The sequence below is a fragment of the Marmota marmota genome, unplaced genomic scaffold (assembly GCF_001458135.2).
Source record: "Marmota marmota marmota unplaced genomic scaffold, marMar, whole genome shotgun sequence".
In the NCBI taxonomy this organism is placed as follows: domain Eukaryota; kingdom Metazoa; phylum Chordata; class Mammalia; order Rodentia; family Sciuridae; genus Marmota; species Marmota marmota.
Genome location: NW_026000168.1, coordinates 295852 through 323214, shown reverse-complemented (window position 1 = coordinate 323214; position 27363 = coordinate 295852). Strand labels below are relative to the sequence as shown.

Sequence of the window (27363 nt, the reverse complement as noted above, 5' to 3'; positions counted from 1 at the left end):
TTCCTCCCTCGTAGCCCTAAAGTTGTGGGACAGCTGGCCAAACAGATGATCGGGTACAACCTAGCAACAAAGCAAACCTCCAAAGAAGGTGTGAAAGTCAACAAGGTAACGAGGTCCTCTTGATGCATGCGTCAGAGGCAGAGCCACACCTCAGTGCACACGCTGGGGAAGCCCTGCTCTCTGGCAGGAGCGCAGTACATTCTGGAGCTCGGTGACCCTGCGAGGGCTGTGTCCCTGAGGAGGGAAGAGGCTCCTCTAACCTGGACTTGTTCTTTACCCTTGGCCAGTAGCAGCATCAGTTGCTCAGAGTCTGAGCCTGGTTTTCCTGTGCAGGACATGGGTGTTCTGCTCAGTGCTGGAAGGGCGGAGAGGGACCGCCTCCGGCTGGCGAGGAATGCTCTCTGCTCCGGTGGAGCCCCACCCTCACCTGGGTATTCTGAGGACCTGCCCCCTTATTCTTTAGGCGTCCACCTTGAGGTCACTGCCATTTCCAGCTTCCCTCTTGCCGGGGTCAGTTGTATCATGGCATCTGCTGGGGCAGCCAGGGCTTTGAGTGTCTGCAGGAACACACCTCAGAAGAGAAAGCCCAGGAAGGTAGTGTGCCTCAGCCAACCATGGATGGGTGAACTGCAGGGCCGGGGCCAGCCCTACTGTCCTGCCCATGTCCTCCCCTGGCCATCTCCCTCATGCAGGTGTGGGAACCAGTCCCCCTGCCCACAGCACCCAGTGCAAAGCGTACAGGGAGGACCCGGCTTGCTCAGGACAGCTGTCGAGGACGTGAACCCAGTGGCCTCTCCCGGCCCTGGCCCTGTGCGTGGCAGGCCCATCCTTACCGTGGATGAGGGCCTGCTTTGTGGGGAACAGCTGTCCCTTCTGTGTCAAGGCTGATGGTCCGTCATCGTGCTGTATTTGGGGATGCTGGTGGGGTGTGTTCCAAGTTTACTTTCAGAGATTTTTTAGAAACTTTTTGATGTGCCTAAAAAAGATACCCAGGCAGTTTTTAGTGTGTCAGGGGTGGTCTGTCCCAGCACAGAGGACCCTGAGCTTGGGGACAGCACGGTGACTATAGGCCGCCAACAACATGCCTTTCTGCAGGTCGAGGGGCAAGAGCCAGCCAGGGTGGGCATGTCCCACTGTGCTGCCCTGAGGGTGCTCCCTGCCTCCTTCTGGCTGGTTGTACAGAGCTCCCCGCACGGCCATTAAATCTGATCATGAGCATTTCCTCTCACTCACTCAGACTTTGCAGAGGGCATAATTCGTATTTTTATTGGTAGGAACTTGTTGTTTTACGTGGGCACATGGGATTTTTAGATTAGTGTTTGTGATACTTTTAAAAGCACATAAAAGTGCACAGAGCAGATTCACACTCTGTAGAGGTGGCGTTCTGCACAGACTTAGCTTATAGATAAGTTCCTGAAGTACCAGCGATAAGCACATCCTTGTAAGTGGGGTCATTGCTGGTATACTACTAGAGTGATTTATTTTATTTATTTTTTATTTTTTTAAACACTTATTTTTTAGTTGTAGTGGACACAGTACTTTTATGTTATTTTTATGTGGTGCTGAGGATCAAACTCAGTGCTTCACGCATGCAAGTTCTCTACCTCTGAGCCACAACCCCAGCCCAGAGCGATTTATTTTTGACAAGTCCCCCGCCCCCGCCACACCCTACACTGGCAAAAGTGATTAACAATGTGAAAAATTCTAATCATTCAAAAATACAGAGCAAAGTCAGAGTTCCCTGTGTTCTCCCCTGAGACGTAATTGCCAAATACTGTTTTGGTCCTTTCTTGGTGTGAACTGTCGTCACACCCTAGAGCAGCGACCACCACGGCTCCTGGACCCCAGAACCCATCTCCACAGCAGTTGAGAATCCGTTTTGTCCTTCTGGTGGGGTGCAGGTTCCAGGGTATTTAACCATGGGGGGGGGTCACTCGTTTGGAGGGTCCCTAGTGCAAGTTCTGGAAGCTCTTATGTGAGTGGAGGCGTGGGCATCTTCATGCCCAGGTCTGTCTTTTCACAGTCAGCAGAGAGACTCCGTAGAGACCCTTAGAGACCCAGGTCCCAGGCTGATCCAGCCTTGGGCTTCCTGCCTGCTGAGTCCACTGCCTCTTCCTGATCCATCAGCGGTTGAGAAGCCAGGGAGACAAGCTGGCCTCAGGGGCTGGAGCATCGCTGTGTATTCACCCTGCGGCTGGGTGGGATTTCCTGAGAAGACTCCGGGGGCCCTGGGATGAGACCCTGCGGTTTGGCTGTGTAGCTCGGAGGTGTGTGCTCTGCATCCTGGTGTGCCGGGCATGGCACTGGTCTGGGGACCCAGTCGTTGAACTTTGCTTCACAGTCCTGTTCCCGAGAGCTTCCACACTGGCACTCCTCTGCAGGGCACGCGTGGAGGAGCAGGGTATTAAAAACAAAGGAAAAACACAGATTTCTTGGTCGAGCAGAGCAAAGAGAGGAAGCTTTCATCCGGGGACTCCAGAATGACTGCCTATGCCCATAACCACCTTCTTGTAACTCAGGAGGGCGGTCTCCCCGGGCTTCTGCTGGGAGGAGAGTTTGCAGAGGGCTTCGGCTCTCCCTAAATGATCCCTAAAGTTCTCTGTCATTCTGAGTCCCAGGATGGCATCTTAGCATCCAAAACTGGTCTTTGTGTGAAATCTCTTAATTATCTCTGGCTACAAGCATCCTTGTCCTGGGGACACTTTCTTAAGGCCCTTTCTTAACAGCCAGAGCTGTGTGAGACAGCAGCTGGTCTTCACAAGGAGACATTTGGTGGAGTGCAGGGGGCAGCTGTCAGCATTCCAGAAGATGAAGTGGGGGACTTGAGGGACACCCCAAGAACAGCAGTGTTGTGTTGCTGCTGAGAACAGCCCCCGGGGGGTCACTCAGCGCCAAGTGACCCGAAGTTACGCCACACACCTGAACGCACAGAAGCCACATGCTCCTTTTGCATTTTGTGTCCATGAAATGTCTTCCAGTGGCTCGCCAATCTCCTAGAGAAGTTTTTAGAGAAATAATTGTTGATGCACAGAGGTGAACTTCATATCATTTCTGTGGACCACAGGTTACTAAGAAAGCACAGAGCCACACGCCCTGGCTGTCGGCGTCCCGCGTCTCCTTAGGAGAGCTTCTGAGGGGTCTGCGTTTCCACCGGCCCGAAGGAGAACTGGCCCTGAGGGAGGGCTTGACTGTCATTGACTGGCCTTTTTTTATTTTAGTTTTTTTGGAGGTACCAGGGATTGAACTCAGGGGCGCTGACTACTGAGCCCTATTTTGTGTTTTAATTAGAGACAGGGTCTCCCTGAGTTGCTTAGTGCCTTACCATTGCTGAGGCTGGCTTTGAACTTGTGATCCTCCTGCCTCAGCCTCCTCTGGAGCTGCTGGGATGACAGCCGTGTGCCACCGCACCTGGCTCATGTATAGGCTTTTGATATCCATTTTTGAACAATCAAGTGTGAATTGAAAGAAAGTATAAAATGAAATAAAACACAGTGGCGCAAGGGACAGAAGCGTCTAAACGTGGAGCAGCAGGTACTTTGTAAAAGAGCCTTTCTGTGGTCATCAGATCTGGCTTTCCACCCAGGAAACCCGAGCAGAGCCCCTGTGGAGATGCACGTGCTGTTAACACCAGATTAAAACAATGCTCCTTCCCTGGGTTCTTAGTGGCAGAATTTCTCAGGGACAGCGAAAAAGGGAGATTAAAGTGGGGAGTTCCTTGACACAGACCAAAAACCTGTCACCTGAACAAGTTGGCAGATCAGTAAGGGGATGGCAGGGAGCTCCAGAGAGCAGACGCTCAGGCGCCCGAGAGCGGCCAGTGTGACCTGGGCAGCAGAGTGTCCAGGTCCCAGGCGGAAGCTGCTCGAAGCTGCACAAATCTGACTTTCCCGCCTGTGTGCAGGTGATGGTGGCTGAAGCCCTGGACATTTCAAGAGAAACCTACCTGGCAATTCTGATGGACCGGTCCTGCAACGGCCCCGTGCTGGTGGGCAGCCCCCAGGGAGGCGTTGACATTGAAGAGGTGGCGGCTTCCAATCCAGAGCTGATTTTTAAGGTACGCTTCATTGCCTGGCCGTGCCTGTTCACGGACTGTTATGACAGACGTCCACCTCCTGGGTCAGCTCTGCCTTGGGTGGCCCTGCCGGGCACACACTCTCCCCTGGGACACCGGCCTGACCTGGATGGCCGTGAGTCAAGCAGATCCTTCCAAACTCCAGTGCTGTCTTCTCCTTCCCGTGCTTGGAACCTGTCCCTGTTATTGGTCTTGAGATTAATTTCAATCAAGAGATCTGCAGCCAGATCTTAAGAGTGATCGAGTTTTTCACCACCTCTAAGCCTCACTTTGTAAATCAGTGAAATAAAACGGGGTAACTTCTACCCCATGAGACTGTGAGCATTGTGTGGGGTGAGGGGCCTGCGCTGTCTCTCAACCCACCTCAGCTACATAAGAAAATGTAGACCCATAAACCCACTTTTAATGTGGGTTCTCGGGGTCAGGACCACATTAAAAATCTGTAGCAGAATGTTCATTATTTCTTTTAGAAAATGATTTTCCACTTTGGGAAGGGGAATTTTGTTTCCTGAACCTCTTGGGCTGTGTCACGTACTCACACTCTGGTCATAGTTGTTAAAATATTTTTGCTAATATTGCGCACGTAGGTAACTGCCTTGGACATTGGGGACTTCACCCACAGACTTGCCAGTAACACCCGGCAGTCCCCAAGTTAACGGGATCTGAACCAGTCCCATTTACAGGAAGAAGACATGAAGTAGTGTGTCCCGGAAGTGCTTATTTTTGTGGAGGAATGGCAGTTTGTAGGGTGAAGTGTCCTTAAAAGTTTTCATCATCAGTACAGTGTTTAACTCCGAGATAACGCTGAGCCCGCCAAGGACACCTCTGACCATAACCGCAGCGGGAGGCAGGAAAGCCCTGCTTTGGAAGACTTCCAAAAGATGTCATAAAAATTAACTGACTCAATATTCATCAGTGCCATCTGTGTAGTAATTAGAAGCGAAAACTGGCGTTGGCCCATGCTGTCAGCAGGCGGCCTGGAAGGATGATATAGTTTTTGGAAGGGCTGTTCTGTAGACGGCCTGCTAATTAAAACACACCCTATAGGCAGCTGCAGCCCTGAGCGGGGGAGCTCTGGAAAGGAGCGCTCTTTAATTACTCATTTGCAAATAAAAACTAAGCGCTTTCTTTTTGGGGGGTTATAAATCTTCTCACTTGACTGTCTGAATTTGTTCATTTGATTTATTTTGACTAGGAGCAAATTGACATTTTTGAAGGGATAAAGGACAGCCAAGCGCAGCGGATGGCCGAGAACCTGGGCTTCGTGGGGCCCCTGAGGAACCAGGTAGGTGAGCCACGGGAGGGCGGTGTGTGCGACCTGCTCAGGGGGCACTCGGAACCTCCTTCCCTGCCTGATGTTGTGACTGCCAGGAGGAGGATGTCCTGCCGGTGTCTGTGTGAACCTGTGGGTGTGCGTGGCATGCCACACGTGGGCACACACCTCAGCTGCTGGTCCCGCCACCTGCATGGCGTCCAGTCCGGCCTGTCCCATTCCATCTGTGCCATGGGGTGGTGGCTGCCGCCTGGGGTTGTGGGGTCCAGTGTGGTGGGAGAGGGTGCTCATCATAGTCCTCCGTAAAGTCAGTCCCCGGGCAGGGTGGAGCTCCGTGGTGGAGTGCCCACCTCCAGTGCAAGGCTGGGCTCCGTCCCTGCTCCTACAGATGCCGGTCAGTGGTGGTCGTTGTTAATAGCACCTGCTGCCCCAACACCTGCTGTCCTTCTGAAGCTTAGCGGCACATGGGGTGGCTCTTGGTAGCAGGAGGGCGGTTTTAGGAGGATCGGCTGAAAACCTGCTGTGACGTTAGGATGCATGCTGCTACAGTAGCAGTTACCTACCCGCAAAAAAGTAGGCACAGTAACAATATCTGCTGGCCTCAAAGACAGCACTTGTCCCCAGATAGATGAAGGACAGAGTCTGCGTGAGCTGCCCCTGGCGCCCTGCCTCTGGTCCAGCCCATGAAGCCTGACATTGCATTAGGTGGACAAGCTTCTCTGTCCCACCCAAGACATAAGAAATGGGGGACCTCTCCCTCCCCCGTCACTCAGAGGCCACCCTAATACTAGGTTGTCTGTGCTCCATGGCTTGGTGCCATGTCATTGTAGTGCCGTTGTCCCTCCAAGGAGGACTTGTCCAGGCCCCCAGGTCAGCAAAGTCTAGCCGAGCTCACACTCCTTGAAGGAGGCATGGTGTTCGAGTGCAGCGCACACAGCTTCCCACGCCCTTGAAATCCTCACTGGACGGCTCAGGACACCCCACACATGAGCAGGGGCCGCTGTGTCCTGTGGTTAGGGATGAGGACAGCACAGAGGGCCCACCTGTTCTCCAGGGATGCTGTCTTCTTTCAGAAGACTTCACCTGCGGCTGGTGGAGGCCATGAATCCACGGATGTGTAACTGTAGGCCGAAGGCTCAGTTCTCGTCACCTCCTTGAGCAGGGCCACCTGAAGGCTCAGGTCTCGTCACCTCCATGAGCAGGGCCACCTGAAGGCTCAGGTCTCGTCACCTCCTTTAGCAGGGCCACCTGAAGGCTCAGGTCTCGTCACCTTCTTGAGCAGGGCCACCTGAAGGCTCGGGTCTCGTCACCTTCTTAAGCAGGGCCACCTGAAGGCTTGGGTCTTGTCACCTCCTTTAGCAGGGCCACCTGAAGGCTCAGGTCTCGTCACCTTCTTGAGCAGGGCCACCTGAAGGCTTGGGTCTCGTCACCTCCTTTAGCAGCGCCAGCCTCACATGTGCTCTGCACTCTTTGTACATTTGTAGCTTTTTTTTTTTTTACTGTCTCGAGAAGTTTCATGGTGACAGTGGCAGGAATGACAAAGTGGAAGGAGACCTTAACAGTCACGTGAGTTTAATGAAGGAAGGTGGCACTTACTGAAAACACAAGTGGATGCCCTGGGAAAGCACGAGAACCAAGATGGCAGAAGGGCCCAGGATCGCCTGGGAGTGACCCTCGGGAGGAGAGAAGGGACAGGTGTCAGAGCTGGTGAGCTGATGGCCGCTTCTGACCCTGCCGATAATGCCAGGGAAGCACCTGCTGGAGGGAGACACTGGAAAGTTCCGGGTGTGTGCTGCAGTTGTGGTCACTCTCTTGGGATGAGTCTTCCAGGCTCACGCCACCCGCTGGACGCTCAGGGCTCCTGTGCAGCTGGTCGCTGACCACACCTCTGCCACATAGCCCCTTTGTTGGTGCCCTTGGTGGCAGGCACCAGGGCTGTCTGCCTCCTTGGCCTCATCCCTGTCCGCGCTTGGCCTGCCCATGGGGAGTCCCCGTTGCCAGAGCCAGCCCTTCACCACAGCAGGGGCTCTGACCATCTGGCTCACTGCTGGGTGACCTGCAGCCCACAGAGTGCTGGGCACTATGTTAGCTGCCCCAGGAGGACTGCCGTGTGTGGGCACAGCCAGGGCTAGGCGTCCGGGCCTGTCCCTCTGGAGAGCTCCAGGGTGGTCAGCAGGAGAGGCCTTAGGCATGAATCTGGGGTGGGCAAGCCCTGCTGACCTGTGTCCAGAGCTGAGTCTGAGCAGTGGGGAGCCTGCAGAAGGCAGCCCAGCAGGAAGCACATCCTGGACGCCCTGCCCGGCTCTCAAGAGAGGAAGCTCGTCCACGGGCCTCAGCGATGCAATCTCACGTTCCCGGAAACACGCCAGCCTGAGCTGGTCAGGCAGGGCCTCCCAGGACACGGGGTCGTCTCCTTCACCAGCTCTGTGTTGGGATCAGTCGGGGAGAGGAAGCCCGTTTTCTTTTCCATTGCCACTGCCTTGAAAGGCTCAGGCTCCTGTTTGCTCAGCTGCTGTGCGAACACTGGGGTGTGCTCTCTGAGCCCCGGGAACAGACTGGGAGGAGTCAGTCTGCTGGCAGAAGGCCCGGGGACGGGAGGATGGAGGGTGGAGGCTGACCTCGGTTGGGAGCTGCTGGGTTTGTGTGTCCAGGGACACCCAGAGTGTTTGTGCAGCAGGAAGGACACGTGTGCAGGTGCCCAGGGAGGCCATGTGCAGAGCCGCGGGTGGGTCTGGGCATCCTAGTTCCGCCTGCTTCCTCCAGCCAGCAGGCCACTGGGCCGTTCCAGGAAGGCAGGTGCACCGAAGGCCAGGGTTGAGATCACAGAGCTCCTAGTGGCCATCGGTCACCAGTCCTGCCTCAGGAAAGGTGATGAGGAGCCCACAGGTCCAGTGTGACCTTGAAGGTCACTCAGTTTTTGTCTGGGGCGTTGCTTAGGCATCTGCAGACCCCTCATTCATGAAAGAATGATATAAAATGACTGTCTGATGACTCTACCTCTGTTTTCCCGTGATTCATGCCTATTGCCTCCGAACTGTGGTTTATTGATAATAAGAAAAATAAAGATGATGTCTTGCCTGGTAAATCTGCTAGATATCTGTTCCTGCCGAAAATTCATTTTGGCAAAAATTTGTTGACAAAGCTAAAACCACGGCAAGCTGGATGTCACTAGACACAGACCAGTTTCTCAAGCGTGTCCTCACCACCTTGCAGTAGACCCCTGTCCCAGAGGGTGCCCCGCACCCCCTCACCACCCCTGCAGTGAACCTCTGTCTCAGAAAGATACGCTGCTGCCAGACTTGGTGAGGTTTTCCTTTGAATATATTTGGTTTTAGGGATTTAAATTTTAAATTGCTCGACCGTCAGCCTTAGCGTAGTGTGCATTGGTAGCGCAGGGAAGACGCACTCTTCTGCATGTGGTGGTTTGGAATTTGGAAGGTGGACTGCAGTCTTAACTGACCACACCTTAACCTGCAGGTGGTTTCTTTCCCTGGTGTGAGGCTTATTTCTAGACTTTTGAACATGAGAAGGCAGGGGAACTGGCTCCCCGGGCTGTGCACCCCGCATCCCCGTCGTCACCTCTACTCTCGCTGACTGCCGTCTGTGGTCCCCCTCGCAGACCCCACCATGGAGGTGTGTCAGCCTAGCTCACGGCGTGTGACAACCCAGGTCACCCAGCCCCAAAACCTGTGCTGCTGGATCCTAGCAGTGGCCTTAGTGGCTGAGGCCCAGGCTTCATGTCAGGTGAACACAGGCTTGAGGGGCTCTGAAGCCACAGCCAAGGGTGCCTCTGTGACCAGCAGAGGGACCCCATGTGGCAACCCCATGGAGGCGGGTTTAGCCTTCAGTGGTTCTGGCCCGAGGTCCAGGGGTGTCATCTGTGAGGACCTTCTTGGTGGCAGAGTCCTGAGATGTTGCTTGGCATCACGTGGCAAGGGGCAGGGAGCGTGTGTGGGTCCTGGGTCTCTCCCTCCTCTCACCGAGACCAGGATTCCATGCTGGGCTCCACCTCGATGACCATACAGAGCCCAGCTCTGCACCAGGGTCACGTTAAGCTCCAGGCCTCTCAACACCTAGTGTGGCACCAACCTCCACCAGGATTCCTAGGGGACAGAGCGTGTCCTCACCACACATTCCACCTGCATGTGGGGAGTCGGTGGGGGCTGCAGGCTCTGGAGAGAGGGTGCCCGGCCGCGTGGATGTGACTGACAGGGGTCGTGGAACCCCACGTCCACCTAACTATGGCCACAGTGGTGAACTTTGTGTGCTGTGTGTTTCACCGCAGTTTTTTTAAAAAGGTACTTTTGAAAAGCTGGGATAAGATGTGGAGGGGCCAACAGGTGCCCAAGAGGAAATAATGCAGGCTGGCACTAAGAGAAGAGAGTGGCCAGGGGACGCCCTGGCTGGAGACAAACGAAGCCCAGGACGGGTGATGACCACCCTTGACCACAATGGCACAGTCTGCAGGTTTTGTGGGGGCTGTCCAGGGTGAGCCCTGCTCCTCCACCATGTCTCCCACGTCTGGCCCTCTGGATGTTAGCTGCAGGACCAGGCAGGGGGTGAGTACCAGCTGAGAAAAGGTGAAGAGAGAGGGAATTTTAAGCTGGGGTCGGGGGGAAATGAAGCCAGAGCTGTATTAGGGGAAACAGGAACATGTCTGCCCTTTGTGGTGGGTGGCGTCAGGACAAACAGTCGATTTGGAAGCATGTTGGGACTGGGCTGTTTTAAGATTTCATCTTCCTGACTTGCAACAATTTCCATTAGACACTTAGAAATTGTATTTCACAGAGTGTGGTGTGGATTGATGACTATAATGGTGTTCTCACTCCTGTGTAATAGGAAACAGTCATCCTCGCTCACAACCACTGCACACTGACTTAAATAGAGCCTGTTTGTTAATGATTGCAGCGTATACAGTGGTCCTCCTCGTTTGAAAGGGACATGATAATTTGCAAAAAGATTAATCGTGTTTTCTAATTGTACTGAAAATGTTTTGTGTTCCTGATAATAGTCTCTTCTGATGTCTGGAGGAAAGTTGAGCAATTCCTTCTAATGAAAAGCAGTAGAAATTAAAATAATCAGGTTTTTCCATTTTTCTCTTCAAAGACCTAACTAAAAATGAAGACATAATTCGCTGTCTTTAAGGTTTCGCTAATCGAGAAAAATACATTTTCTCTTACTGCTTTGGAAGTAATTCTGTTTCACTTGCTCACATTTAGGCTGCAGACCAGATTAGGAAGCTGTACAACCTCTTCCTGAAGATCGATGCCACTCAGGTGGAAGTGAATCCCTTTGGCGAGACTCCCGAAGGACAAGGTAAAAAACACGAGGAGAGAAGTGAATGTGTTGTGATTATTTATGTAAACTGTAAATTACATTTCACAAGGGCTCCGGCAGCCCCTCGGCATCCAGCCCCTGGATCAGTAGGACGCCTGCGTGGTTTCACATGCACCCCTGCCCAGCTCAGCATCTCAGCACTCGCATTGTTTGCAGGCACATGGAATGCCCTGGAGGACGCTGCTTGTTGACTTTGAAACGTGTGTGTACCCCTGCACAGACACTGCCACGCATGCTGGCATGCACCCATACATATGCACTCACATGTGCACCCACATGCATGTGCAGATGCGTGCAGACACCCTGCACTGACAGACATGCACACAGACATCTCCAGGCCTGTTGCTGCTGCGTCTCGTGAGGGGATCCCGGTGGGGATGGCAGCTTTGCTCTGTGTGTAGTGAACACACCTGCTGCTCCAAGACCAGAACTTCTGAAGCTCTGTTTCCCCTAAGCCTGAGTATGATTCCCTGGTGTCCCAGGCTGACGCACATCGTGGTGGAGCCCTGCCACTCTGCAGCTGAGCTTCCTCACACTACCTGCTTCAGGGTTTCTGCTTAGGGTAGGAAGTGGCACTTCTGAGGGGCAGGTCTCTCCTACCCACCAAGTACTGAGGAGCATAAGTAGCTGTTTTATGGGTGGGCATCTGCCCTTGTGCCGTGCGTCCTGCCTACACTTAGGGTCTGGTCAGTGCTGGCTGATTTGGTAGCAGAGGCTTGTGACTGTTGGGGAGTTGGGAGGAGTGGAATGGCAGGTGGATAGGACAGCACACCACAGTGCAAACCTGTCTCTCGGGTTTCACCCACATCTGGCATGGCATGGGAAGTCAGTAACTAGCCACTTCCTGTTGAACTGTCCGTGAGTGAATCTCTGTGTGTCGACCCGTGTTGTGAACCAAAGGTTATCTGCAGTGTTTCCCCCTAGCGGAGATTCTGTGGTCCTCGTAGCCCAAAGAGGCCTGGTACAAATTTAGGACCTACCGTGTTCTGGCTGTAGACCTGGGCACGCACCTGCAGAAGCCTCAGGTGCTTTTATTAGAACAAAGAGGTAAAAACAATACTGATCTCAGAATGCTTGTGAAAACAAGGCGGGCTGGTGTCCTGTGTGAACTTTCAGCGTCAGACACGAAGTCGGCCAGTCCTGACGTCCATGAACTGGAGTGCCTCTTCAGGTCACGCAGGAGGAAGCCTGCATTTTGGTTGGCTCTTTTGTTGATGTGACCAACCCACCCAACAGGAACACCTCAGAGGAAGGGAAGTTTAGTTTGGCTCACAGTTTCCGAGGTCTCAGTTCACAGATGGTCAGCGAGCTCAGAGTCCAGTTGAGGCAGGACATCATGGCTGAAGGGAGTGGAGGAGGACAGCAGCTCAGGACGTGCGTGGCACCAGGAAGCAGAGAGAGCTCTGCTCACCAGGAACAAAATATGAATCCCACAGGCACACCCCTAGGGACACACTTCCCCAGCCACGCCCACCTGCCTACAGTCTACACCCCGTTAGTCCCTATCAGCAGATGAGTGCACTGACTAGGTTAGGGCTATCGTAACCCGATCATTTCACCTCTAAATCTTGCATTGTCTCATACATGGGCTTTTGGGGGACACCTCTCACATCCAAACCGTAACACCTGGAGAGGGTTGGAGTTCAGACTGGGACAAGCAGAGTTCCTGTTTAGGGAGCTTTTAAGATGATATGTAGTAGTCGGTCTCCAGTTTGGGAACACAGAGCTCCTGAGCCCGTGCCCGAGGTGAAGTCAAGAGACGTGGGAGCATGGGAGTCCTCGAGGGTCTCGGGCTGCTTTTCAAGGTAGTGTGCCCAAGCAGCCTGCTGGTTCTATCAGGAAAAAAAAAACCAGGAAAGGATTGTCAGCCAGGCGTGGGTGAAGGCAGGCGTGGGTGAAGGCAGGCGTGGGTGAAGGCAGGCGTGGTCCGCTTCCCCAGCCCCAGCCGTGTCTGGCAGCAGGAACCGGGTGGGCGCCGTTTCTCAGAGGGCGTTTACAAGCTTCACGTCACGAAGTCTGAAGTTTTCCCTCGAATTATTAAGAAAGGAAAGTTCTTGAGGTTTTTTTTGAAAGAATCATCACCAAACACGTTCTATATAGACAGTTCATTAAAACAGAAGCCTCACGTGATATTTTTAAGAGCAGAATTATCTTTGGCTATTAATTTGTTCATTGTACCATAAAAGTTCAGCTATTGAATTATAATCACAATTAAATGAGTGTGTTGGTTTGTAACTCTCATGAGCAGTAGTCAAATTAAACCCAATTAGGAAATGGTGATTAATGACCAAAGGCACAGATTGATCTTCATCCTGTCCAGTGCCGGAGCAGTCCTTCATTAGGGCATTGAAGCAGTGTGTGTGCCTTGGCCACATGGGTGATCTTAAGGTGCGCCATCTGAACTCTTAAGTTATTTCCATTCAGATCAGTGACAGCCGACGTTCTACACTGGGGCGTCCACCTTGGAGCCTGATTTAATAACTGGCCGTGTCATTTGGAGGCTCAGGGAGCCCAGCCTCACGCCAGGCATTTTCCTGTGAAGCTGTCATCACACCAACACTCCTTGTGGAATTTCTCCACCTCCGTCGCTCCCTGAGGAACCTCGACACTCAGTTTTCTGCAGTGTCTGTGCCTGCTGCCGGCAGAACGAAGACTGAGGCCTGGACGTCGAGGCTGCCCAGGCAACCTGGGGACATTGGAGATGGAGGAAGAGCCGCCCTCTGAGAACTGTTTCCCAGTGTCATTAGTGACCCAAGTGCAGGACTATGATGCGACTCCACTAACTTTAACCTAGTCCAGTACATCCTGGCTGGGATGTCAGTGGTTGCTAGGGACAGAGGCCTTCGGCCTTGGCTTAGCTTCTGTTAGATGCACCAGGGGACTCTTCCTTCATGAGTTAGGAGCCTAAGGTGTGGGCAGGCATGGGCCGGGAGCACCCTGCTGGCCGCTGCCTTGTTCTCCCTCGCCCGGCTCTCTGCAGTGGGCAGCCTCCATGGGAGTCCCCTGTGGGAACCCTGCCTGAGTCACATGGGCCTCGCTTGTCCAGCTGCCTGCAGACAGCGTGTGGCACAGGAAGGAGGCCATCCCCCCACAGGAAGTGGGGCCCAGACATGTCCACCAGCCAGGGCGAGCCAGCCTTTCCTGAAGTAAAAGTGAGCTGTGTTAGGTGGCGATCAACGGCAGGCTGGCCGCTCTTGCTTGTCCAGCTGCAAAAACAGATTAATTCACCCAACGTGGCTGGTGAGAGCCAGAGTTCTCAAACCTGTTAGTCTTCCGACCTGTCCCTTCCTTCTCTTTGATTTCACGGCCTCGGTGGGGTTTTAAATTCTGTTTGGTTTTTCCCACCTTCCCAGGTCTGCCTGTGTCTGTAAAGCGTGTGATTATTGGGGTGGCCATGTCACCCCAGGGAACATGGGGCAAGGTCTGGGCATGGGTTCAGTTGCCCCAGCTTGGGGTGGTGCTGTTGGCTCCTGCCAGGGAGGCTGCTGAGTCCCCTGCAGTGCCCCGTGGTCCCCCAACAACGGGGCAGGGCCCCAGCCCACACCCGCAGCGCCCCTCTGCGGATTCTTGCCGTGAGGCGCCTTCCTCAGGCAACCTGGATCCGTTCATTGAGGTAAAGCAGCCCGACCCGTCGGCCGCAGTGGCTCTGGGGCCAGGATTCCTTGAGAATCAGGCCCAGGGATCTGCAGTTGGCTGGCACCCACTTCCCTCCTTCCTCAGGCCGCTTCCCTAAATAGCTGCCAGTCGCAGTGTTAGCGAGCGCCCACGGTGTTGGTGGGCGTTTCTCTGTTTCTCTTTATACACAGACTATTTTCAAGAACGTTTTCTGCTTTCTGCCTCCCCAGCCCCCTCTCGCCCCCTCTCTAGATTTTTTCTTTTTGCAGCAACTTCAAGTAAAGTTCTGGAAAGCGTTCAACTCTTGGAACATTGATAGTTAACGGAAAGTGGAACTGATTCTAAAGTGTCAGCATTTTAAGGCCATCTCGGCACGTCGTGTTTCAGTAGCACATTATGGTTACTTATCACAAATCAAAGGCAGCACATTGCACGGAGACAGATTATTCCTCAAACTAATTATGACAGTCTCACTTCCTGCTGTTTTTACGTTCCTTTTATGTGCACGTCTCCCCTCAGAAATGTGTTTTTCTTTTGTTTAACTCCACGGCACTTTCTTCTGTTAAAATTCAGGGTCAGAGGGTTCCGACTGCCAGTTACGTTCTCCGTCGAGGGAGCTGAATTAGCAGCTCGCCAAACCTCACGCCACCAAACAAAACACCTTAGGAATACAAGTACCACGGCTTCCTTTGATATTTGTTCGGAAGGAAAATTCATTTGTATAATCTATCAAGCATGTAACAATGTGCTTTTGATGGTGAAAATTGTTTTATAAATATTAATAGGTGTTTTTTTCTATCATTTGTATACAGAATAGCCTTTGTTCAATGTGAATTTTTATGTAGAATGGAGGCTTCATTAACGTGCCGTTGAAAATCGTCGTGTCTGAACTGAGTTCAGCCCCTCCACACTATACATTTACTGTGGTCATGCGTTGCTTTCCTGAAGAGAAGCCCAGGTTGAGGAGCAAGCCTAGGTCCTTGCTGTGCCGTTGACACTGGCACCAGCCTGCTCTTGCCCGCCACTTCTAGTAGTGCCTTTGGAAATAGCGTGTCCGAGCTGCTCCTCGGGGTTCAGGGATCCTGCTACTCTGGGGCTCCTTTGTTCCACTTTGCGTTTTCATTGTCTCGCAGGAAAAGCACTGTTTGGCCCAGTATCGCCTTCCCTATAACAAATAGGGCACTGGGGAGTTCTGTCCATCAGTCAGTCGGTGAAGGGGGGACACAGTTGGGAGCATGGTTGCTATGTGGCCGCCGTCAGCCACTTCTGCAGTTGTCTGTTGTGGGAAGGGAGGGTCAGGACATTGAGATCTGGAAGCAATGCTCTATTAGTGGCACTGCAGCCCAGAGGGATAATTCCCAAAGCCTGAGCCCCAAGAGCAACAGTGCTTTTACTGTTGGACATCAGCAAGTTTCGGGTCCATCAAGGCCAGGGAGTCGGTGCAATTCTACTGGAGGGTGCATGCTGTTGCCCTTATGTGGACACAAGCCGGTCAGCCGCCTGGGGACTCTGAGCTCATAGGGCTTAGGGACTTTCACTGCACTCAGCCTCAAGGGGGCTGTGCTGTCCCTGCTACTTTGTTTCTTGCTTCTGCTACTGTGGCCACCTTGCTGCAGCTGCCTGTTCTCAGCAGCAGCCTCCATAGCTAAGTGTCAGTGAGCAGAGCTGCTGTGTGTGGAGCAGAACCACCCCCTGCCTCACCTGCCTGTCAGCTCTTAAAATGTGAAGATTCCATTCTGTTGTACCACACTCTGCTGCTGTCGGGGAGACAGACCTGGGGCATGTGGGAGGAGGAGTGTGGCCTCTTCTCATAAAGCTGTCTACAGAAACAGGCTGGCGTAGGTCTGAGGGACGTGCCTGCCACCCTTCACTCAGACCCTCGGATCTTTTTCTCCTACCAACTTTTGACCACCTTGGCCTTGAGCAAAGCTATGATGGGACTTGAGGGTCCTGGCAGACCCCTATTTTACCCTTATTCTCAGTCAAACATCTTCTCTGTCAGCATGCTGAACTTGCCAGCTGTTAAAATCCTTCCTTTGAAACGACTGTATTCAGAAAAGGGCTCCTTTTCTGAATGAGCAGAAACTCATTTCTGTTTACCCCAAACACAAGCTTAGCATTACTGGGGGAAGGGAAGGTCCCTGCGTCATCTCTGCTGGGAGGGACAGGGGAGAGTGCTGCAGATGCACCATCAAGATGACGAGCCCCAGCTGAAGCAGGCCCCGTGTCTATGGCCCACAGGTGGCAGCACCCTGAGCCTTGCACACCTGCTCACAGCATGGGGCTTTGCCAGCGGCTGCCACCAGCACCACAGCAGGAGGTACTGTGTCCCTTGTGTAGTGGAGCTCACCAGCTGCAGGGAGTCTCCTGCCCAGGCTGGCTGGCTGGGCAGCACCAGCGCTGATTCTCACTGGGTGTTGATGTGGTCAGGGTCAGGACAGGCCTGTGGGGAGTGCAGCACGGCACACTGTGCAGTGGGCAGGAAAGTCCTGTAGGTTTGATAGCAAAACCACATACACTGTTTCTCTATAGGACTGTCGATAGGGCAATGCAATGGCCAGCACAACTGGGCAGTGTGTGCTTCCCAACTGACCAGTCCTTCTCCAGCAAGAGAGTTAGATTCCACGTGGTCCTGGCACTGTCTGTATATCTGTGGAGCCAGGTCCCACCTGCCAGGGCTCGGTCATTACAGTGTCTGTATATCTGTGGAGTGGGGTCCCACCTTCCAGGGCTCGGTCATCACAGTGTCTGTGTACCTGTGCAGTCGGGTCCCACCTTCCAGGGCTCGGTCATCACAGTGTCTGTGTACCTGTGGAGTCGGGTCCCACCTGCCAGGGCTCGGTCATTACAGTGTCTGTGTACCTGTGGAGTCGGGTCCCACCTGTCAGGGCTTGGTCATTACAGTGTCTGTGTACCTGTGGAGTCGGGTCCCACCTGCCAGGGCTTGGTCATCACAGTGTCTGTGTGCCTGTGGAGTCAGGTCCCACCTGCCAGGGCTTGGTCATCACAGTGTCTGTGTACCTGTGCAGTCAGGTCTCACCTGCCAGGGCTCGGTCATCACAGTGTCTGTGTACCTGTGCAGTCGGGTCCCACCTGCCAGGGCTCCATCATTACAGTGTCTTTTTCCCTGTAGAGTCAAGTCCTACCTGCCAGGGCTCAGTTCCCTAGGACTCTCCTCCCCTTACTTGAAATTCCAATCACAAGTCTAATCTCTTCTACTCTGACCCACCTGCTATAGATCGGGGATTCCTGAGACCCCTGATAAGTTCACAGGACATGGGTTGTGGGGTGTGAGGAGCCTCCCGGCCATCTCAGCACCCTGTGCCCTGTGCCCTGTGACCAGGAAGCTGTTCATACCCCTTCCTGGGATCTTACAAAAGCTCCCCCCATAGTGGTGATCCATATCCTCTCTCCTCCTGCCCTGTGTCCTTTCTAACTCTAACCCTGACCTCAGCCCCATCCAGAGGGATTCAGCGCTCCTGTCACAGGGTTGCAGACCAGATATTAGCATGGAAGCTTCCCCTAGTCCTTCGACTCTTCAGAAAAAGTACACAGTTTTAGGGTCTCTGTCATAAATTAGGGATGAAAAACAAATTACATTTTTAAGTTACAAACCACAGTATCAGAGACAAAAAATACTATGCACATGTACCAAATGCATGGCTGAGAATGCCCCTGGACCTCCAACCGTAATGTGCCCCAATCGAAGATTGATTTTCTTTTAATCCCCCTTTGTCTCCCAGGTCCCCGCTTGGATATGCATGTCCCCACCCAGTTTTATGCAATTTGATTTCCTCTTCAGGGAGGCAGCAGCTGGCCAGGCCCTGGTGGTTGCTCGCCATGCAACCCCTCCGGTGAACACCAAGAGCGAGTCCACTTCTGTGCTGGTGCACCCCCTGGCCCCCCGCTGCAGGACAGTGGCCTGTGCCGTCTGCCTTTGTGGGCAGTGTGAGCAGCCTGCCTTCCGAGCTTTGCATGCATATCCATTAATTATCCTCTCTCCCAAGCTGGCTGCAGTTGTCGTCTTTGTAAGGGACAGAGATTAGCTTGGAACTGTTTTGATTTACTGGCTTATTGATCTTGACCAAGAATTCTTTTATTTGAAACTCTTCACTTGGAAAGTCAATTTGATAGCCTTTGCCCATTCGTTTTGAAGGTGTCAGTTACAAGTAGTCTTGCCAGTGAGTAATGGAGTGGCTGAAATCACTAATAAATTAATTAGAATGTATTTATAAACCCCGTGGAAAGCCAAGAATGAGGTTGCTTTTCTATTGATTATTCTACCGGTCATTAACTGCTGAGAAAATGCCATTGTAGCAAGTGGAGACTTTGGCCACTTCCTTTGGTAATTGTAGGATTCTGTCATTATGATTTCAGTGTTCTGGAAGGTAATTACTCATTCCCTGCAAGTGCCCAGTGTGGGCGGGGTGGTGGGCAGTCTGTGGTAAGATGAGGGACGCAAGTTGAAGCCAGCTTCCGCGGGGTCTTCTCCTGACAGTCAGTGCTCACCTAAGGGAGTCGTGGTCCAGGTTTGGCTTGTCAGGTGTTCATAGAGGTCAGCACTTAGTTCTGCATGGATCTGCACTACAGTGTGTGGATTCCTGGTAGAGAGAGCTTTGGGACGCCCCCTCCCTTGGGTCTGACCCCAGGATCCCCGAATGCAGGGCACTTTCCTCAGAGGCCTGCAGTGGCAGCCTCTGTGTTTTAGTGGTCTAGGTGACTGTTTCTCCTTCAAGGGTTGGTGCCCTCAGCTGTGCCAGGGCAGGGACACTGTGCATTCTCACTCAAATCTGCCTGCCTGTCAGGGTCAGAGCTAAGTAGAAGGGTTAAGGTGGCAGGATCTCACTATACCTCTGTACCCAGGGAAGGTGGCTAAGGTGTTGGGTGCATGCCCCACCCCACTGGCCCAGCCCTGTACCTCCATGCAGAAGTCTCTGTGGATCAAGGACAGTGCTTGGGACCCGTCCCCGTGGTGAAGTGAGTTCTGCTGTGTCTCGAGCACCCGGACTAAGGTGTGGAGATTCTGCAGCAGAAGTCTGTCTGGCCTGGCTTGGGGACAGACTGTCTGTCTTGTGGTATAGGTCAAGGCACAGGAATCAGGGTGGCCCTGCTTTTAGCAGACCTTGGAGCTGTGAATCAGGACGAGGGTCATTGCTTCCATTCTTTCACATAAGAAAACCGAGCCCCAGAGAGGAACTGGGTGACGCTCGTTAAGGTTAGGGCTACTGGAGATTGCTGAAAGAGTGGCTTTTTTATACTCTCAAGAACAAGAAAAAGCTCATCAGGAAAGTGTGTTTATTGGTCCACATTATGTGGGTGTCCCAACACGTCATGCTCTACACACTGTGAACAAAGACATCACATATCTATTCAACAAATCTAATACAGAGAAAGTTGAGAGGTACCAGTCTGATGAAAAATTATGTATTCTGCCCCAGTGTTCTTTCCAGTAAAGGAAGATACGGATAAAAATTGCACCTTGCGAGGCCAAAAGGACCAGGGAGGACAGGATAGTTACGTGGCTTCTCACCTTTCCCCCTCTGGAATCAAAAGTGATACTTAGCTGTCAAGTGCTAAGGACGAGAAACCCCACAGACAGAGGGAGCCCAGCTGTGTGGGCCGAGCAGGCCCATGGCCTGTCACCTGTGGCCTATCACCTGTGGCCTGTCATCCTTGGCCTGTCAAGGGCGGTGGCAGCTCCTGTGGGTGTTGCAGTGACAGGGACCCATGGGTTAAACCCGCCTTCTGGAACTCAAGCCCCTACAGAACAGAGACAGTGCCCCAGTAGTCCCTGGCCCCAGAGTTTCAGGTCAGAAGCCACAGCAGCCTCCCCTGCCTGTGACTGAGGGTCACCTCTCTGCCAGCCCGAGGGGATGACTCACAGAGCCGCAGTGGACGCTCAGCTGTGCTCTTTTTCTCCTCGTTCAGTTGTCTGCTTTGATGCCAAGATAAACTTTGACGACAACGCTGAGTTCCGCCAGAAGGACATATTTGCCCTGGACGACAAGTCGGAGAACGAGCCCATCGAGAACGAAGCTGCCCGGTACGACCTCAAGTACATCGGGCTGGACGGGAACATCGCCTGCTTCGGTGAGAGTCCCTGGGCCATCAGGGTGTTGCTGGATTTTTCTAGAATTGAGCAGCCCCAGGGTTCCCGGGTGTTGGTTGCCAGGAGCAGGTGCAGGCAGGGGTCTTAGGAGACCATCCAGAGTCAGTTCTCAGAGTCCACTCCAAGGGCCGTGGGTACAGCCAGGTGGAGCACTCACTAGTCATGAGAGAGGTCCTGGGCTTGACCCCAGAACCGACCCCAGAGAAAGTTCTCTCTGGTCAGCCCCCACTGGTCTAGAGCAGGGCTTCTCCACCCTGGCCCTCCTGAGGTGTGGGCTAATTCTGAGCTGGAGGGGCGGCCACGGTGCTGTGGTCAGCCATGTTCCTGCGTACAGATCCCACGGTGAAAGGCACAACCCCGAGCTGGTGTCCAAACCTCCCTGGTGGAGAATCATTTCGCTGGTGAACTGGTGAAACACCCTTTGCCCCAGGACTCTGTGCCAGTGTGCAGGACTATTAAGGAGATTTGGGTTCAAACAAAAATTGCTGTTTCAAAGGAGGAAGCAGACCCTCCCTGATTCTATGGTAGCTGAATGGCAAAACACTTATTCACTTTGCCAGCCTGTTAATAGAACCACCAATTCCTCCTCGTTGTCCATGTGTGTAAGTGACTCATTCAGCGGAGGTAAGGACGGGTCGGTAAAGGCATAAAGAATCCTGTTATTCTGCACAAGGTTACAGCGCAGAGATGTATATACTCCCAACTTAATTGCACAAGATCCTGTTTCTAGTAGAAACAATTCATGGCTCTGGAAACTGAGGTCTTTATCTTAATGGAATTAAAATAAAAAAGATTTGTTGTGCATTAAACCAACAGCATCATTGTATTCAGAACTGAAGAGACCTCATCCCGTAGTTTGCTGTTCAGTACAGTAGAAAATGACATCCTGTCCCCAGTGGTCCCAAAGCTCTGGCTCTGCACTGGAGCAGTGAATGTAAACGTGGCAGACCACGCACAGCGTCTGATCCTGATGATCTCATGTGCCCCCTGTGTTGTCGGCACTTGGAGCAGGGAAGAGAGTGGTGTGTTGAGAGCAAACTAGACACAGATTCTTTGCAGCCTCTGGGAAGTGTGCATGAATGGACCAAGGAGCTGCCTCCCGAGCTCCCATTCACACGTTTTAAATTGCTCCAAGATCCGGTGTAACCCGTTTTATCTTAGTTGCCCAAAGACTTAATTCAATTAGTCATGGTCTTAGGCTTGTCAGGGGAATTCAAGGGTCCCAAAAAGGGAAGGGCTGTCACCGTTTCTGCTGTTTGGAGGTCCTCCCTGCCTCCCTCCCTTGCTTTTTCTCCTTTTTTCCTTCTAACCTGAGAAAAGCAATTCCACATAATTAAGCTAAGAAATGCAATCGATCCGTAATACGTAGCTCTGGAAATAAGAACTTCAATGTTACAACCCTTTACTTGGTTGCTTCAGAAAGACTGCTAAACAGTTGCCGAATCTGGGCTCTAGTTATTTTAATAAGTGGTGAGCATTTCTACAGTAATTCACAGAGGAGCCAGGTGGAACGTTGTCGTGGGTCTGTTGTTTGGGACCTGGTGGCTGCCTCCAAGGGATGCCCCCTGTGACCAGCATGTTCTCCCAGGCACACAGTGGAAGGGGCTCTGCTCCTCTCTTGGGCCTCTCGGGCTCCTGGCCCCCTCTCACCGCTGTGTCCACGCTCACTTGGCCTGAACTTGGCCTGCAGACCTTGCTCCTCACCGGCTCCTCCTTCTTTCCTGCTTTCTGCGTCTCCACAAGTGCTCCCCATTCCCAGTTGGAAATCACTTCCCGACTTCATCATGAGCGTGCATGCACGTCTGGGGTGGGGTAGAGTCCTGATGGGGCAGGTGTGGGCGGGAGTGGCAGGCTGCAGTACTGGGAGGTGCAGCCCCGGGCCTTGCACACTGCTGAGTGCCTCCTGTCTCCTTTGCATCTCACAGTGAACGGTGCGGGACTCGCCATGGCGACCTGTGACATCATTTTCCTCAACGGCGGGAAGCCAGCCAACTTCCTGGATCTTGGTGGTGGGGTGAAGGAAGCTCAAGTCTATCAAGCTTTCAAATTGCTCACGTCGGACCCCAAGGTAATGCCCGTCTCTGTGGCGACTGCACATGCTCTGCTGGCTCACCGAGCAGAGCCGCCTGCTTCCAACTGCTGAGCAATCCACAGTGGGTTTTGTGGCAGGCGGGAGCCCCGCCTCTGCCACTGTCACACACATAGATTTAACTCTCCTCGTGGGTGAGAGGCTTGCACGCAGCCCCCAGGATCTCATTTTGGAGGCTGTACTCACAAAGGCTGGGGAGGCGGATGGCCATAAATAAGATGCAGCAAGTCACAGAACCCCGAGAGGTGATTCACGCTACAGCCACTCTTCCTGTGCTCACCTGGCTTGGAAGGGTCCAGCCACATGCTCCTTCCCTGAAGGTGCCACCATAGCACTGGAAAACTGTACCACTGCGGGGCAAGTGTCCCCCTGGGTACCTAAAGGGCCTGATGGCCTCGCCTGCTGGGTGCTGTTTGGTTTCCGTCTCTGACCTCACAGTTTGTAGTACAGGCACTAAGCCCAGCCTGGCCGCAGGCGGGTTCCTGGTCCGGAGCTGCCTCCTGTGTGTCTCTTCTTACCTCGAAACGCAGCAGCTGACCCGTGGTAGGTGACTGGATGCCTTCACAGATGTCCAGTTGTCCTAGCAACTGTGTTCAGTACCAGTTTGCTTCTCTCCAGCCACTCAGCAGGGTGAAGGGGGTGCTCGGACATACAAAGACAATCTTTTGAGTGTCCCATATGTGGTGTCCATTTAATCCTCTTAATGGGACAGTAGGTCAATATATGCCACAGCCATTGGACATTAAATCTGAGTCGTCGTCTCAATATTGTTAGGGTGTCTAACAAATTGTGACTGAATTGTCTGATCTATACCCAGAAAATCATGAACACAAACAATACCAGAGTCAGGTTTTTATAGGAAATGCAGCCTGAAGTTCAGGCGGACGCTTCCCGTCCATGAGCAGCCAGTTTGGGTTCCCGTGCCGGCGTGTTTCTCTTGTGATCTTGGCAGTGCTGGCTGTGTGAGTATGGCTCACCTCTGTTTTCTTCTTCTGAGTGACAGAGTCGGGGTAAGGTACCCTGAGTTGCTCCTTCCTTCTCCAGTGCAGTCCCAGGTCGCCCACCTTGAGCAGGGTGTTGGCCAGGGAAGACCTTTCTGTTGAGCTACTACTGCCCGTGGGCCAGGGGGACATGACCAGCCGCCCCCCATCCTTCTTCCTGCTGCTCTCTGAGGGAAGAATCATTTTCTTCCTGAGATTCCCACACCAGTTTAATCTGTAGAAACCGTGGACCTGACACACAGCTCCTCCTGCTGCTTGAGCCACAGGGCCCAGAGGACGGATGGCTGTAATAAATACTGGACGTTTAGCGTCCACTGAACCTCAGTGCTGAGGATACAGCGCCATCGGGGACGAAGTCTGCCAGGACAGGCAGAGGGTTTTCTTTGAAATATCTCTTCTGGGCGGCTGATCTAGAATCTTAATTTTGTAAAAATACAGGGCAGAGGGGGCTGAAAAGTCAGCTGCCGAGCGGTTTTGCCGTTGCTGTTGTGGAAACGTCTCTTTAGGAGTGCTGACTTTACCTTGTGGAACATTCCCGAGCACTTCGACCCTTTGCAGGCTGGCTGTCGGCTCGGGTGGGTAAAGGCATGTGGGGGCAATCTCGCTCTCCTTGTGCTAAATGAGGAAAATGGATGCATAGTTCTTCTCGTGGTGCACTTTCCAAGTCCTGAAATCCCAGAGCCCGTTAAAAAGCATGGCGCTGCGGTGGGTATTTTAATCCTGGCGTCGTTTCCGCGATTCGGAGGAGTTGGAAACAGCACAGAGGAGCTGATTCTGCAGGGAGGCTGAAGGAGCTCTGGCAGTAATTACATCAGGTGGAACCCTGTGCACCTGCCCAGAAGCAGAGGTTCCCAGGAACCAGAGCTAATTGTCTCCGCAGTATCGATCCCTGGTAGGTGCATATCCTGCTTCGTCAGGTGCATATCCTGAAACTCAGCAGCACAGAAGGCCTGTTAGGGGTAAACTTAGATGAACTGATACTAACAGCTACTCGTTGTCACATGTAAACATGATCCTATTGATCAAGTCGAGCACAGATCATTCCAGAAACATATTGGACACGTTTCCACTGATGGTGTCAGCCACGGAGCTGCTGCCTTCCCCTCGCTGGTGGGTGAGCCCGAATGTGGCGGGTTTTCTCCTGGACCCAACACAGCATCTTCACCGGCACACCGCTGGTTGGTTTGTAGCATGTGAAACAGGGTCCGTCTGCCTCACCATCCACACCAAGGCAGCTCACTCCCCAGACTGCGTCCTGCTCAGGGGCATCGTGAACACTCCACGGTTGCTTGTCTTCAAGCTGGGCTGGCGAGAGCCTCAGGGAGTTGACTCTGCTGGTGGCAGGGTTGACCCAGTCTCGTCTCCCTTTCCATCTCCAAGCCCTAAGCTCCTGCACTCCTGGACTCCCAGGCAGGGACGAGGGTGTGGAATGGCATCACAGGTGGGGTTTTGAGCGCGGTTTTCTGGGGAAATACCAGGGTGAACACCATCCATGACTTTTGTGTCTGCCCGCCGCGTGTGCGCTTGTTGTGACTCCTGGCTTCTGTTTCCAGGGGTGTAGGGATGAGCACAGGGTGTGGGGGCTGTGAGCACCACTGTGGAGACCAAGGGCAGAGGACGGGTGGCCCGTCTCGCACGGACCCCCATCCGCGGCCGAGGCTGAGTCATGGCTGCCTCGGGGCTTTGTTCTGAGACACAGTGGCAAGGGAGTGGCCTGATGCGGGTGCATGCCCACTGTGACCACAGCCCTGGTGCGGATCCAGCATGGAGCCGCTGTGCCCCTCACATACCCGCCGAGAAGGGTGCTGACTGGCTGAGGAGGGCGTCCTTCGTGGGCTGTGCGGCTGATGGCCGGGTTTGTCCTGCTGTCCCTCTTTCTGTTGTGGGGCCTCAGGCGTGTTGTGTAACTGCTGTGTGCCTCGGCGTCCCCCCTTCATGCAGTGGCAATAAGAACAGTGGCCACCTTACAGGGTCGTGGAGTCGGGGCATCACAACACGCTGGGCACCTTGTTCAGATCCGACCTGCGTGTGCACACTGCCCATCGGTCATGAAGTAAGTGGGCCCGCGTGGCTCTCAGCCAGGTGCCAGAGGAGGGTGGGGCGGGCCCAGCATCCTGGAAGGTGCTGCACCCCCCACCACCACCACCACCTTCCCCGTCTGCTTTCTCTTGGAAGGTGGCCACTTCCTAACCCCGTAGTGTGGGTTCGTCTCCCCTGGGTTTGAGCTTGATGCAAATAGAACCTTAAGCTGCGCCCTTCTCCACGCCACCAGCAGTTCCTCCCTGTGACCAACCCGCTGACAGGCGCTGCCTACAGGAGGCGAGGTGGCTTTGACTCGTGTTTCAGAGGTCAGCCCGGGGAAGGTTGACCCCGTTGCTGTGGCCCACAGTGTGGCCCAAGGTGAGGTGGCACATCGCAGCAGAAGGGCGTGGGCCGGAGGAGAGCTGCGCGGCTCTAGAGGGGTCAGGAAGCAGAGAGCGCTCTGCTCACCACGGGCAAACCATGGACCCCAAAGCCACTTCCCCAGGGACCCACCGCCCCCAGCCCCACCCCGCCTGCCTACAGGAGCCACCGGTAGTCCATCCACTCTCAGTCCGTGGATCCATCTCTGAAATCTAGACAGGCAGGAGCTTGGGGGACGCCTCACCTCCTCCGCAGCAGTCGCCTGCTGTGTTAGCGCCTGTCTTCCTGGCTGGTGAGGCTGAGCATGCGTCCCTGTCCCACCGCCCTTTGGATGCTCTCTCTACGCGGCTTTTGCGGAGTCTGTTAAGCAGACAGGGAATCGGCACCCGGAGCTTGGTCTAAGAGCCAGCGTGGCCAGCCTTCCCAAAGCACAGAGAAAACTTGTGCTTGTGGTTTTGAGTGTTTCATTCCTTGTCGTTTCTGAAACGTGGACATCTGTGGATGTCACGGCCATCTATCTGCAGGAAAAGGGGCCCAGTGTCACGGCCTGTGCCACTTCACAGTTGATGAAAGGCTAAGAGGATCCTCTCTGTGGCAATAATCCTCCGCTCAGACAACCAGGAAAACACAGTCCAGTGACAGAGCCACTAGACATCATCTGGGATAAGTCTGAGGGGACACCAGCTCATTTAGCTCTGTGGCATGTGCCTCCATGTCCTTACACACTCAGGCTGGAGGAGTAGCCCTGCGTGCCCTATTTCCAGTATTCGTTTATGCAAATAGCTTAAGTTTTAATAAATGTGCTTTGGGATTAATATGTGCTAAATGTCTCATGTTTTTAAATTATTGTACAGTTAGAGTCGATGTAACCATAAAGCAGAATGTCATATTTTTATCCTAATGCACATTTACATCAGAGGCATGGGGCTATTTAAAGATAAACTGAGATAAAAATTTAAAGAGTTTATTTGAACAAGCAGCATCTCCAAACCAGGGGAGGTTCTGGGGCTCCACTGAGGGGAAGGGAGGGGAAGGCTCTTAAGGGGAGGCCAGAAATATGGCAAGGATGGTATCTGCCTGGTGACGGTCACACAGTCGCTTTATTGGCCCGTCCCACTGGAAAGTCCTGGTTCTGTTACGGTAGCTTCGTTGGCATAGTAGGTCCCAGGGTTTTGAAATGCAGGCGTTGACAAGAAACAGCTCAGGCCTTTTGTTCCTGTCTGTCAGTCAGGGGAGGCCCCAGGCCCCAGGCACCCCAGGGGACTCGTCTGCTCCCTGGCCCTCTGCGTCAAGTTAACAGAGCCACACCCATTTCAGCACCTGCTCTGCTCGTGAGCAGGCTGAAGTGCCCCCAGGGCCTGGGGATCCTGCGAGTTTGTTCTCCTGTGGCCTCATGACAGTGTGTTTTAGTGACCCCTGGCTCCTGTGGTCACAGGCTTGAACACAGGCCTTGGGGTGGAGCTG

General features: G+C 53.4%; 1 protein-coding gene across 5 annotated transcripts in view; it reads left to right on the top strand.

Moving 5' to 3' along the window:
* Positions 1 to 27363, top strand: part of Suclg2 (succinate-CoA ligase GDP-forming subunit beta) — a 140482-nt gene that overhangs the window by 57895 nt on the left and 55224 nt on the right. For all 5 annotated transcript variants that reach the window (XR_007341903.1, XM_015494906.2, XM_048786983.1 and 2 more), the window contains exons 3-8: positions 15 to 105; positions 3902 to 4054; positions 5268 to 5357; positions 10565 to 10661; positions 20226 to 20387; positions 22332 to 22474. Coding sequence is in view for 4 of the 5 variants with exons in the window: in XM_015494906.2 (XP_015350392.2) it covers positions 15 to 105; positions 3902 to 4054; positions 5268 to 5357; positions 10565 to 10661; positions 20226 to 20387; positions 22332 to 22474 (736 nt within the window). In the remaining variant the exon portion in view is untranslated. The remainder of the gene's footprint in view (positions 1 to 14; positions 106 to 3901; positions 4055 to 5267; positions 5358 to 10564; positions 10662 to 20225; positions 20388 to 22331; positions 22475 to 27363) is intronic.